The sequence below is a fragment of the Malania oleifera genome, chromosome 5 (genome assembly GCF_029873635.1).
Source record: "Malania oleifera isolate guangnan ecotype guangnan chromosome 5, ASM2987363v1, whole genome shotgun sequence".
Classification (NCBI taxonomy): Eukaryota; Viridiplantae; Streptophyta; class Magnoliopsida; order Santalales; family Ximeniaceae; genus Malania; species Malania oleifera.
Window position 1 is genome coordinate 97,259,060 of NC_080421.1, and position 13,348 is coordinate 97,272,407.

General features: G+C 34.7%; 1 protein-coding gene across 4 annotated transcripts; it reads left to right on the forward strand.

The window, feature by feature from the left end:
• Nucleotides 1-574: 574 nt before the first annotated feature.
• On the forward strand, nt 575-11,973 carry LOC131156240 (peptide chain release factor APG3, chloroplastic). 4 transcript variants are annotated; one of them, XM_058109764.1, is made up of 16 exons: nt 575-1,049; nt 1,194-1,377; nt 1,771-1,827; nt 2,887-2,967; nt 3,077-3,134; nt 3,239-3,342; nt 3,743-3,794; nt 4,643-4,692; nt 6,101-6,166; nt 6,240-6,404; nt 6,777-6,849; nt 7,013-7,145; nt 8,190-8,247; nt 8,986-9,033; nt 9,583-9,666; nt 11,633-11,973. In XM_058109764.1, the coding sequence occupies exons 2-16, from the start codon at nt 1,216-1,218 to the stop codon at nt 11,702-11,704; spliced, it is 1,263 nt and encodes a 420-aa protein (XP_057965747.1). In that variant the 5' UTR covers nt 575-1,049; nt 1,194-1,215; the 3' UTR covers nt 11,705-11,973. The 4 variants fall into 4 exon arrangements, 3 of the variants coding, with proteins under 3 accessions (XP_057965747.1, XP_057965750.1, XP_057965749.1); XM_058109767.1 differs by lacking the exon at nt 575-1,049 and having other exon boundaries at nt 1,241-1,377; nt 1,771-1,838; XM_058109766.1 differs by lacking the exons at nt 575-1,049; nt 1,194-1,377 and having other exon boundaries at nt 1,759-1,827.
• The last annotated feature ends 1,375 nt before the right edge of the window (nt 11,974-13,348 follow it).

A 13,348-nucleotide genomic window follows, 5' to 3' on the forward strand; every position in this document is an offset into this window, starting at 1 on the left:
GTGTGCGCATCCAATTTTATAAATGCTTTATAGATAAGTCCTTAACTTATGTTACACACTAATATAGATTTATCTTAATGGCTTTTAAGTACTTTTTAAGTTTGTTAAGAGCATATAGTTTCATCTCATTCTTAATTAAATATACAGTAAAAGCTCAAAGTGGTATTTCATGATTTAAACTGTAATTTCATGAATTTAAATCAAAACTAACAACTAAATTTGATACCCATGTTTTTGAACTTGTCACTTATGTGATTAATTATAAATAACTTGACTTACAAACTTCTTCAAAGTATGTCTTATAGAATCGAGATGTGTATTAATTACATATGTGCTTTAAGGAGCGGTAAACTCATAAGAATTATAAATTATATAGATAATTTTTTTTTTGTATAATTTATATATTTAGGTACTATAGTTAATATATTATTAAAATATATGTGTTATTTTAATCAATACGTGTTAAAATAGTAATTTATTAAATTAAAATTATTTTATGATCCGTCTTTATTTAAGAATTGAGCATAAATAGCTCTAAAAACCCATTAGCAACCTGACCTGAATCCAACCCGACCCGTTTTGTCACCCAGTTACAGAGCTCCGGACCCTATCCTCTTCCTCCGACGCAGCCCCACCACCCCTTCCGCCGCCCCCAAAAATGGCAGCTCATCTTGAACCTCCTCTCTCCTCCACAATGCCAAAATTTCTCATTTTTCAGTACTTTGCCAAAATTCCATGCCCAGAAAGCCGATTAGTCCCTCTCCGTCTCCGTTGCTCTCTGAACTCACCAAGAAAACACCCCTACGTAGCATTGTCCTTCCCTCACTGGGTTTTGGCTTTGCTCCTCTGAAATTTGATCAAATTAAACCCTATCTTCTATTTTCTCCGTTTGAGTAGAGGCCCGGAGCTACTGCTAGGTCTGTCGCGCAACTGTCTCTCCGGCCTCCATCAGTTCATCCTCCTGCCTCAATGCAACAAGCCGCAGCTACGAGCTCCATTCCTGTGATTTGAAGCCTTTATTTCTTCTTCTTAGTTTTTCCAAGCTCAAGGTATGCTTCTTCTTCTTCTCGCGTCAATGCAACAAGCCACAGCCACGAGCTCCATTCCTTTGATTTGAAGGCGTTATTTCTTCTTCTTGGTTTCCTCAAGCTCAAGGTAGGCTTCTTTATCCACTTGGTTCCTTTATTCTTCAGATATCGTAAAATTCTCGAGCAAATGGCGGCGATGAATAGCTTAACAACGAGTTTCGGCGCTCAATTCTTTACAAGTTCGAACCAGTTTTCTGTCAAACGATGTTTCTTCAACAGAATGAGAAAATCTCTGCTCTTTCGACCTTTACCAAGCTACAATATTGCTCCAAGAATCGTTTGCATGGCGGTATGATGCAAATTTTCCCTTATTTTTTCTGAGCGGAATTTTCTTCGGTTTCATTATTTTTATTTTTAAAATGATGGTGTCCGTGACTTTGGACACTGACAAATCCACCGGGATAATGAAGCCTTCTTTGACTTTATTTGTTCTCCTGGAAAATGGAGGTGAGGGAAAGAATTTGAGAATCTGAATTATAAATCTTACGTTGCTTTGATAATAATAATAATAATAATAATAATAATAATAATAAAGATGCCTTGAAAACAAGATTCAAGTCGCCCTTTGTTTGTGTTCATTCTTGAGAAATATGGAGGGTGAAGTTACTGAAAGCTTTCTTGAGCAAGACTGATCTTTTGGTGTACTGCTCTTTCGTTTTTATTGTTTGTGATGACATTGCAGGAGCCCTATTTAATAACAAAGTTGGAATCTGCTGAGAAAACATGGAAAGAATTATCGGTATGTTTTTGGTGAGCGAACTGAATTCTTAAAGTGATAAACTGTGCATTTTGGATCAGTAGACTTTGTTTTCGTCTGAAGCATGGTTCTACTCTAATTGCATTAATTTTTTTTTTCATGAAATTCTACGATACTGTCCTTATGATTTTTTTAGTATTAATCCAATTCAATAAAGATAGGTCACTTGCTCAACAAACAGGTATTATTAGTTTTCTTTGATTATTAATTAGTTTTAAGAGAACTATGTAACCAAATATAGGCTTTGAATTATCTGAAGTATTCTCTAGTTATAAACCAATTTTCTTGTTGTATAATCTTCCCCCATCGCATCATAATACTTGTTTGCTTGTCTGAGAACTGAATTCTGCTCATAGACAACAAACTGATATCTCGTGCGGAAATGTGAGGTAAGGGCTGTTGTAGTGGGGAGAAAAACATATGCACAATATATATATATATATATATATATATATATATATTGATTTACCATGTCGTCTTGCCTGCTATATATTATTCATATGTCAATAAAAAAAAAAAGAAAAGCAAAAGTACTTCCAACTTAGGAGTTAGTCTACCAAAGCATACAGAAGAAGCTTAACATGTTAGATTACCTGGACACTTAACCCAGTTCACAACTAACTATAGCTATTGGCAAACTGCTCAATTGTAGCAACTTTTCCATCTCAGCCCGCCATTGTTGTGGAGCGTACATAATTTTATGTGGACCCCACATCAATGAAGGGATGAGATGGGGAGTAGTTGCCACAATCGCAACTAGCAACCGTCAACTAGCTAGTAGTACGCCTACTTAGATTGATGAAAATCAATGCAAATACTATACTCTCCTTGTGCCCACAATCCTGCATGACAGACTAGTAAATTTCATAATTATGCTTTATTTTCATTTTTGCCAAGGATATCAATCTGACATTTTGAATCTTCATACCATAAAATATTGAGTCCTAGTAGTTACTGTATGATCTCTTGTCCTTGTGCCACTTTGGTACTTAGATGTGTTTTCTCTGACAGTAGGTTTGAAACCAAAAAATTCAATTGTAGGTTAAGTTGGCTGACCCAGATATTCTCTCAAATCCCAGTGAATATAGAAAGCTAACACAATCAATGGCAGACTTGGATGAGGTAACATGTTGCAATAAAATTTTATTTCTCATTCTCTGTTTTTGTGAAACAGTACATTATAGTTTATGGTTTTTAATAGCATTTCATTTTCTTTTCTCTTCTTTGATAGGTCGTGTCAAACTTCAAGAGGTTTAAGGATTGTGAGAAACAATTAGAAGAAGCAAAAGGTTTTGTTTCACCATACTCTTGCACTCCTTTTTTTTTTTTTTGAGAAAACTGAAGAAGTTGCATTAATGACGGACTTTTTCCTACCTTATAATCTTCATGTTAGCTTTAGCAAAGGATGATGGCAGTGATGAAGATATGGCTGAGATGATAGCTTATGAAATTGAAGCTTTATCCAATCAACTTAAAGAGCTCGAGGAAAAACTTAAGGTTAAAAATCTTTTGGGCTAAAGAAACTAACCTTCCTTGAGATTTGGCAAAAAAACATTGACCTCCTTGAGGATCCAAGAATTCTAGGGATTCCCTGAGATTTTAAGAATTTCACAGAACTCCCTTGATGTTTGTGAAAAGACACAAACCTCCCATTGTATTTTTTGAAAAGACAAGTCTTTTGTGGGGTTTTAAGTGTCTCAAGAATGAAATGTTAGGGGAGGTCTGCGACATTTTTGAAACCTCAAGGGATGTATTTTTGAAACCTTATGGGAGGTCGGTGACTTTTGCCTAAATCTTTTTTGTGGTTGACTTTGGATCTTTATTTTATTTTTCATTTCTTCATTTTGCCTATGCCTGATTTAATATTCCAGTTTACTATTGCATTCTACATATATAGGTACTGCTGCTACCTAGTGATCCTCTTGATTCAAGAAATATATTACTTGAAGGTAAATATTATGTTTCTTTTGTTTCCAAATATTCCTATCTGTTTGATTGCTGCATGTACATTATTAGATGTAGAAAAATGGTTTTGGTCCTTCAAATGGATAAGATGAATGTTACTTCCCCAGTTCACAAAGAATGTGATGATTAAGTCAGATGGAAATAGGAAACTTGTAATCTATATGATTGTTGGGAAGAAGGAGTCCTAGTTGTTGGGGTGAAGGAAAATTAAAAGCTCTACATAAGGTGTGCAATGTTTTTATCAAAAGATACAGATGAGTCATTCCTTAGAAGTTGGTAAAAACTAAAATGTGGGTGGGGTGGGGGGCAAGTAATGCCTTTTTTTTTTTTTCTTCTCTTCAGTAAAATGGTTCTTTCAAGTGGCAGCCCTACTTTACTTGGTCTATATTAACTTCTAGATATTTTTAACCCTTTGTTTTACTACTCTCATTTTAATGCCGGCATGCTGCTGAATATATTCTATTCAACTTTTGCTTGTCTCAAGCTCTTAATCTTAAAGAATCACTTCATGCTTTCGAGTAAAACAGTATCTTCAACAGAGTGCACATGTCCAAAACAAATTCGTGGACATGCTTAGTAAGTTATGCCAACCTTTGATATAAATCCACTTTAACTTAAATTTCACTTGGACAATTCAACGTGTTGGAGATGCTCTTTTTAGGAAGACTTTTCATAGATTCAATGCTTCTGTGTTTCACACTTTGATTAACCATATAGCATAGATAGGTACCATTCCTTCTTGGTTTGCATCAAGTGTCACTTTATTACGTCATTTACTTGCAGCATGCATTTGAGCAATGATGCTTATTTCCAACTGTTTGATGTTTCACAGTGAGGGCAGGTACTGGTGGTGATGAGGCTGGACTATGGGCTGGTGATCTTGTAAGAATATTTTTGTTTGTTCTGCCAAATCTATGACATGGAAACGTCTCATGAGTTATTTTTCTTAGATGTTGCATGTGATATTGTTTTGTATGCAAATTGTTGTATGTGGTATTGTTGAATGCAAATTTTCTTCTTGGGGCGACAATCATGGTTTTAAATCGCAGTAGCGGGTAGCTCAACTTAACAGTAACAGGAAGTGGGAGTAGCGGATGTTACATAATGGGAAGCGGGTGCAACGGCCGTGAATTTTTTCAAGCATGCACAGCCTTGTGCATATTAGTGTATTTGCATGTTTTGAACTTTTAACCCTTCTTAGAAAGAGTTTTAGTATATTTTGGATCCTTTAGATCTACTAAGCTGTTTGGTTAGGGCAAGAAATATACATTTGTTTTAAACTACCATTGACAGAAAAATTATGTGTGTGTGTATTTATATTTTCTCATTATTTTTATGCGTGACAAATTCTTTTGTGTGAATAAATTAATTAATAAAACAAATACATTCCATTAATCTATTAGACACATAAGACATACAAATAATACAAATATACAATAACTAGGAAAGAAAAGAAGGTTGAGGTTGAAAAATATAGAACATAAATATCAAATTGCTAATATTATCAAAATAAAATATTTTCCTAACAAGTTAGTATTTTCAAATTGTTAATTAGTGCATCTATTGTGAGTATTTAAAAAAATAGTAAAATTTTTTATCATTATAACCCTCATTATAATCTTCTCCCCCTCTTGTCACATAGTATATTGAGAATGATTTATAAAGGGGGAAAACAAATTGAGAAGAAAAAGTAAAAAATAAAAATGATTTTTTTTGGCATAAAAATCCTGTAGCAGTTGCATAATGGCCATAGCGGCCTTTACGTAATGCTCGCGGTCTGTAATGGCCGTATGGCCGTGATTTCTTCCCACCAATTTTGCGGTATGTAACAATATTGGACACCCAAAAGACTGTTACATAACGGTGTTACGTAACAGTGCAGACGTTATTTAAAACCATGGCGACAATGAACAAACATCCAATATGCGTGAATAGTTGTTTTTTCTATTCCAAACAATGTCACAAACATCATAATCTACTATATGTTTGTTGCTTATTCCATTATCTCATGGAAGTCAGATTGTTTTATGGTAGTACTCTGTTGTTTTTAAGTGAAAAGCATGATTCTAATGAGCTAGATATTTTTAAATGTTGTCTTTGTAGTGCCTATTAATTTCTTCAAATTCCTTGCAATAAAGGTTGAAAAAAGGTCGTCGTGTACATTGATGCTAAAAGGACACCAGCTCATTATTCTGCCACTTATAAATCATTCTTTCTTGAATTTGCTCCTAAACGCACTAAGACACTTTCAATATTTTATTCTCCATGTTAACATTGTAAAATCTTCTAGGTACGTATGTATCAGAAATACTGTGAGCGTAGTTCTTGGAAGTATGCCCCTATTTCCAGTTCTGAGGTATTTATCAATCACCCACCAAAAATACACATCCTATATTTATTGATCCAAGTGGCAGGAATGACTTTTCTAGGCTGAAATGGGGGGATTCAAAACATGTGTAATGGAGGTGAAAGGAAGTCGTGTCTATAGTAAACTGAAGTATGAGTCTGGTGTCCATCGGGTTCAGCGTGTTCCTCGAACAGAAACTCAAGGCCGTGTGCACACTTCTACTGCTACTGTGGCAATTATGCCAGAGGTATGGTTGGTTTAGTGCATTTATCTGAATGCCATATTACGTTTGGGTTCTATATTTTTTGTATGTTGACTTTCTTAGAGTAGTACTAACATGAAAGAAATATTCTTTGAGATGTACGAACTAACTTCAATTACAACCTAACAATCTCTTGAAACGATGATGGCTGCATCTTGAATCTGAATGTCTCAAGGAGCAATATCAGGATTTCAGGTTTAGCTAAGAGTTTGCATTGCAGTTTATGGGACATTGGAAATGGGCCTGAAGGAATTTCTGTTTTTGTGGTTACATTTTTTTTCTTTTTTTCAAATTCTTCTAAATGAGGGTATCATTTATTGAATTTGATGATTTGTTTAAATGCTTATTTGGGCTCAGGCAGATGAAGTTGAGGTGGTAATTGATCCAAAAGACATTGAACTTACAACAACACGGTCTGGTGGTGCTGGAGGTATGAATCTGCAAACATTGTTTTGTTCCAAGTGAGCTGATTTTTTGTTGAAATATGACACACATTAGAGTACTTTAAGGGAACCTTTGCTTTGTTCCTGTGCTGATTTTTATTGTTCTTTATTTTATCCTAGTCAATCCTCATGAACAAATTTATCATGCAGGGCAGAATGTCAACAAGGTGGAGACTGCTGTTGATCTTTTTCATAAACCAACTGGAATCCGTATCTTTTGTACTGAAGAAAGGACTCAAATTCAAAACAAAAATCGAGCCTTTCAGTTGTTGCGAGCGAAATTGTGAGCATCATCATAAAGCTCAAGTTATTTAAATTGTTTTAGAACAACTAATATAGCATCAATAGAGTCACTTGACTTTGCCTGAAACTAAACCTGTGCTCTGTTTCTATGACCTGCCACATACGCAGTATTGCTTAATTTTAGTCAAAAGTAATCTGCGCTGAAAATTTTGACTTTGTGAATTTACGTTTGAACTTCTCTGGCTTTTTGATTTATAATTTCAGACTTTCCTTACAGAGGATGTCCTGTCCTCTCGACTCCTTTTCGGTAATCAGTTCTTAATAAGATTTTATTTTGAGTTGTTTTATCAAATTCTCATAATTAGTATCTTGAATTTGGAGATCTAATCTGTAGCTTTTGTTTACCATGAATCTATTTTCTTTCTTTGAATGTGTGTGTGTGTGTATGTGCACACGCGCGTGTATTTGAATAAGATATAGTGACTTCCCTTGAGGTTTGTCAAAAAGACATAGACCTGTCCTGATATTTAAAAAATGACACCGACTTTCTTCAATTTAAATATAGTGACACTCCTCTTCATGATGCTGTCTTTTAACTGTCTTAGTAACAAATCTATCCCTTTAAATGGTGAGTTTGGAACCCTGAATTTTGAAAAAGTTCATATTCTTGGATGCTCTCAACGAGAATGTTGGCTTTGGCTGGTGCAAAGTTGACCCTTTCAGAAAATGCACAGTGAAGAAGAAGATGCATACATGTGGAAAGTGGAAAAATGTACTGGACGTTTGTTGTTTGTGTTCATTTCTCCAAAATTCTTTGGCAATTTAGAGGTTTGTTACAAAGAATGACGCACATCAACATTTACTTTATCAGAGATGGCCAACTAATGGATGGGGTATAAGTGCCATTATATATAGTGTTGTTTTTTGAATGTCAAGGGAAATTCATGTCTTTTCAACAAACTTTCCAGCAGATCAGTGTGTGCCCTCTCTAAAACTTTTTCCAGATGTTGATTTGTTTCCTTCTTTGTGTGCTTCACTTTAGGTATGCAGTGTAAATGTCTGAAGGTACATGCTTCTGTTACAGGTACGAGATTAAAGTAAGAGAGCAACAAGAATTGATACGTAATCAACGAAAATCACAGGTTTGATATATTTGGTTTGCGATATTGTAAATTGTACATTGTGAAGCTCCAGCACCATGGGAGCAAGGAAGCTTCTTCTGAGCTTGTCAACTGGAATATAATCCCCTTCGTATGTCCCTTTTTGAAACTGGTTTGTTAGTCAGCAAGTCAGATAACTATTTTTATAGGATCAAAAAACGACACAGATATTTCCATGTGGAATGGTTAGAAACTTAGAAATATGAAGAAGAACTATAAACTAACTGCACATTGGTACATTGGAATAGAATGGAATCGAATTAATCACTTGTTTTTGTCATGGATCTATTCAAATTTCCATTCCATTCCTTTCCTACCCCATAACATTCTGCAAACCAAACATGACATAACTTCTTTTAGTAATAGGGACGCCACTTGAGGTTTTGGGGACTAGTAATTGTTTCACATTTGTTTGGAAACCAGAATGGTTTGGTACTTAGGTATTTGAATCACTCTGGTTGGTCTTAGATTCTTTCACCATTTTAAACTGGACTTGTGTCTCACACAAATTCAGAAATACTTGCATTTTATATTGACATACTTTACACATGCATACACATGTATACATTCTTCAATATGGTAGGCACGCAAACAGCTCATTGGGGGCTTTTGCAATTTGCTGCCAGACCTCCTGTATTACTGTCTCTAGTTTCTATGTGCTGGTTACTTTGCGTTACTTGGGACAAAATGTATGTCTCATGGTAATTTCATAAATGACAGGTTGGCACTGGTGCTCGTGCAGAAAAGATTCGAACATACAATTATAAGGTATACTATTAAGAACATCATAAATTGTTGACTAATTTGAGTTTAATAAAACGGGAGTTTAATTATTTGGAATTTCGGAGAAGCTCTTTTATCTCCGTCAAATGTTGCTTGTAGTGCAATTAAGTAATGGAAGAAAGATGAGAGTACAATGTTCATGTAAATGGAAGTAATCTATAATTGATGTATTGAAACCACAAGAATACTGTGTTTGGGAGCTTGTAGTGCAAGCTGTGGTTTTGGAATTGGGTGCAACTCGGGCTCTATCCAAATCCACACAATTCTAAATCTAAAGCTTAAACAGCAGGTTCCTAAACATAATGTGTCTCATCAGTTGACTTTATTAGGATTCACTTGATGCTTCCAAGTAAAACCCAAAAGCCAAGATTTTTTTTTTTTTTAAATTTGTTATTTTGTTAATTTTTTAAGGTATGGGAGAGCTAAAGGATATGAGGTTATTATGGTTGTTTAGCAAATTATTGATTTCAAAATTTTCCATTTTGATTGATTTGAATAAATATTTTAACTTTTTTAAAAAATAATTAAATCCAGGACAATAGAGTTACTGACCATCGGTTAAAGATGAACTTTGAACTGACTTCTTTTCTGGAAGGTGATGTTGAGACAGCTATTCAGGTACATGTTTCTTGTTATTCTTCGCTTTCTGGGATCAGTTACTTGTACACCTATTTCCTTTGGAATAAAGTACAATCTTGAATTCAAGAAACGAAAATGCTTGCAGAGTGAAAGGTTAAAAAAAATAAAAAAGAAAAGGCTATAGAATGTTATGGAATGCCTTAAGGCTTAAGGCAACCTTGGAATTAAAGCTGGACATAAGCTGTATTTATACAACTGAAATGCCCAACTTACATGGGCCGTGCATTAATGTCAAAATTGGTCAGCCCCATTGCTGCTGACATACATGCCTATATAAGGCATCAACCGCATCATCCATGTGCTACAACATATAATAAAATGAAATGTCATCTGATTCTCATAGAAACCAAAAATTTAGTGGTACTAGAACCAGCCCCTTGATCTCATTTTTCCTACCATAATCCCCTCATGAATTAGCCATAACAATATCCTCAAGCAGTAGCAATGAGCAACTTGGTCTTTGGCGAAGCAAAAGGGGTATAAAGAAAACAAAATGAAAGGCGCAAGAGCCTTGTCCTTTATGCATTAAGGGGTAAATAAAACTATTCTTCCTAGAATTATGGGTGCAAAAACATCTAAGTATGCTTGGGAGATTTTAAGAAAACAATTTGGAGGCTATGATAAGGTAATCTCTATTAGGCTTCAAAATGCATGGCAAGAGTTTAATAGCTTAGCCTGTTAGCCAAAGAAATAAAAGACGTTCAAGAATTCTTTACTAGAGCTTCTGCAATTGTTAAACAAATTTGAGCTTTAGAGATACCAATAGAAGATTAGAAAATTGTTGAAAAATCTTTGAGAAGCTTGCTGACAAAATTTGAGCATGTAGTTGCAGTCATAGAAGAATCCGAAGATCTATCAAAACTCAACTTAGATGAGCTCATGGGGGTAGTCTTGACACTCTTCTCATTCTATTTTCATGGGCCTCAAGACTTCCTATGAGCTCTTAAGATTAGTTTTGATAGATCTTTGGATTCTTCTATGGGCCTATGGCTGCAACTACATGCTTCAACATTTTTCTAATTTTCTACGTTATTTCATAGGCTCTAATTTGTTTAATAATAACAGAATCTCTAGTCAAGAATTTTTGAACGTCTTCTCTTTCCTTCATGGCTAAGTTATCGAACTCTTTCTACGTTTTTTTGGAGCCTAATAGAGATTACCTTATCATCGCCTACAACTTGGTTTCTTAAAATTTTCCAGTGCATCTGTAATTCTAGAAGGGATATAGTTTTTCTTAGCTCTTGGTGCATAAAGGACGAGACTCTTGCACCTTTCATCTTGTTCTTTTTTTCTCCTTTTACTTTGCGAAGGCCAAGTTGCTCTGATCTTTGGAGTTGGTGCTTCTTCATACCCCTTTTTGATACCCTAAAGATCTTGGGAGATGAATAATCTTCATGAGAGTGTGTTCCATAGATTGTAATTTTCTTATTCTCTTTGTTGAGAATAATTGAAGGCAAGCTTGTTGTGGCTGCTTTAGGCCATTGTTGTGGCTAATTTGTGAGGGGATTATGGTAGGAAAAATGAGATCAAGGGGCTCACTCTAATACCATTAATTTGTTGGGTGCTATGAAAACTGATTGAAGGCTTTATATGAGTAAAAACAAAGGAGGCTGATTTCATGTAGCTCAAAACCAGGGGGGAAATACAATTCACTTCATTATATGTTGTAGCACATGGATGATGCCTTACATAGGCATGTATATCGGCTGCAAATGGGTTGGCTGACTTTGGGATTAATGCTTGGCCCATGCAAGTTGGCCATTCCACTCGCATAAATACAGCTGAAGTCCGCTGGAATTCCAAGGTTGCCTTAAGCCTTGAGGCATTCTACAATATTTTACAACCTTCCTTTTTTTTTTTTTTTTTTGTTTTTTTTGTTTTTGCACTATAGATAAAAATTAGAAATTACATTTTTAACAGTCCACTCTAATATCTGCCCTTTCAGTCCTGTGTTGCTATGGAGCAGAAGGAACTCTTGGAAGAACTGGTAGGGTCTATAAGCACACCATCTGGCTGATAACCAACACCTGGTCGCAATCTTTCTTTCTTTCTTTATTTTATTTTTTAAAAGTTGGGGTCATTGCAAAGAAATTGTGGCCGTCTCTTGTGCTTTTGTGGAATTACAATTATGGCAGTCCACCACAATGGCGGTTGGTTGCATTGTTACCTTCAGTGGTGTATATATAATGGTAAATTTTGCAGTAAGATGGCTGATTTTATTTACATATGAGCCATGCACATTTGGAAAATTTTGGTGAAGCAACAAAAGAAATTATGATTTGTAAAGATATCATTTGCAATGATGTTTTGTTTGTAGGTTTGATGGCTCTGTTATGCTCTTTCTGCATGTGATGTACAAACAACTAGACTGGACAGTCTCTGCCAACATCTAAAGGTTACGTTTGGTTTGTGGAATGTTTATTCTTATGATTAGATTAATTTTAGTAGGTTAATTACAATTAGTTATATAAGAAAATATGTTGTTACTATTCTCAAATTTCATAATGAAGATGCCTATTGCTTTCTTATTACATGTTGAATGAAATAATTAAAAATACATAAGGAATAAGTATTCCCTTAATGTTATTCTGTCGAACTAAAAGGGCTGTTATTTTCTCGTAAGCACCTCAATGGTGATGGAGAGGGTGGTTCATGCTTCTTGGAAACAATCTTCAAAAGACTTGAAATCACTGTGGTATTTAAAATAATTTACATGCTTTTTTTTAAATGTTTCAAAAGGCTAATTTTGAAAGTAATTCTCCATTTTATAATAGTCATTCTTAGAAAGTACTAATGAAGCCACCATGGTCAAGCGTCGGGACCAAGTTTGGATTCATATAAATCAAATTGTTTTAAAGGTCTTGACCATGACCCGATGCAGATGCTTATATTGAAAGCTCCAGGGAGAACTTTGAGATGGGAAATGAGTTCTTGTGCAGCTAAGCCTTGTGGGGCTTCTAATGGCTGAAATAAACAAGAAAATGTCTTGGCAATACACTTTTAGTGCTGAAAAGAAAAATGTTAATAAATTTCTTGAGAAATTTTGGAGCCTCATCGAAAACCAAATAAGGATTCAGTTGCCTACATCAAATCTATACTCCAACATTTCTGAATGCATCAAAACAAAGTGGAAATTTTCTCAAGAGGCTTCATTAAGCACGAGCTACAAGATTCACAGTGCACTTTTGTTTTAGATAAAGATTGGTCAGGTTTCATTCAAAGCCCCTTGAATAAACTGTACTGCAATCATAAATCATTGACCATTGAATATTGCTACATACCTCATCATTTAAGGACATAAGGCATTCATCATTCATTCAAAAATTCTTACTCTATGTTTGACCTTGAATTTAGACTTTTGATTTGAATTTGCGGGTATTTGAATGAAATACAATACGAAGTTATTTTGAGTTTTGTTTGAATCCATACAAGTCCAACAACTCTAAGCCATTGAATTCATACTCTCAAACACAATCTTAATAAAAAGGTCTATGATTGAAGATATGACTCATAGTTTATTCTTTGGCAAAAAAAAAAAAAAAAAAAAACAATCCAAAGTAACATTAAAAGATATTTAGCAAGACAATCCTTTGTGGGAAACGACTATAAATCATTGGTATAAAAATTATTTAATTTTAGGCATAATGTTAAGAGAAAAAAT

Coding starts and splice junctions, on each gene's coding strand:
- LOC131156240 (XM_058109764.1), top strand. CDS start 1,216: ATGGCGGCGATGAATAGCTTAACAACGAGTTTCGGCGCTCAATTCTTT. Junction 7,146..8,189: donor CAGTTGTTGCGAGCGAAATT/GTGAGCATCATC, acceptor CTTCTGTTACAG/GTACGAGATTAAAGTAAGAG. Junction 9,034..9,582: donor TTCGAACATACAATTATAAG/GTATACTATTAA, acceptor AATTAAATCCAG/GACAATAGAGTTACTGACCA.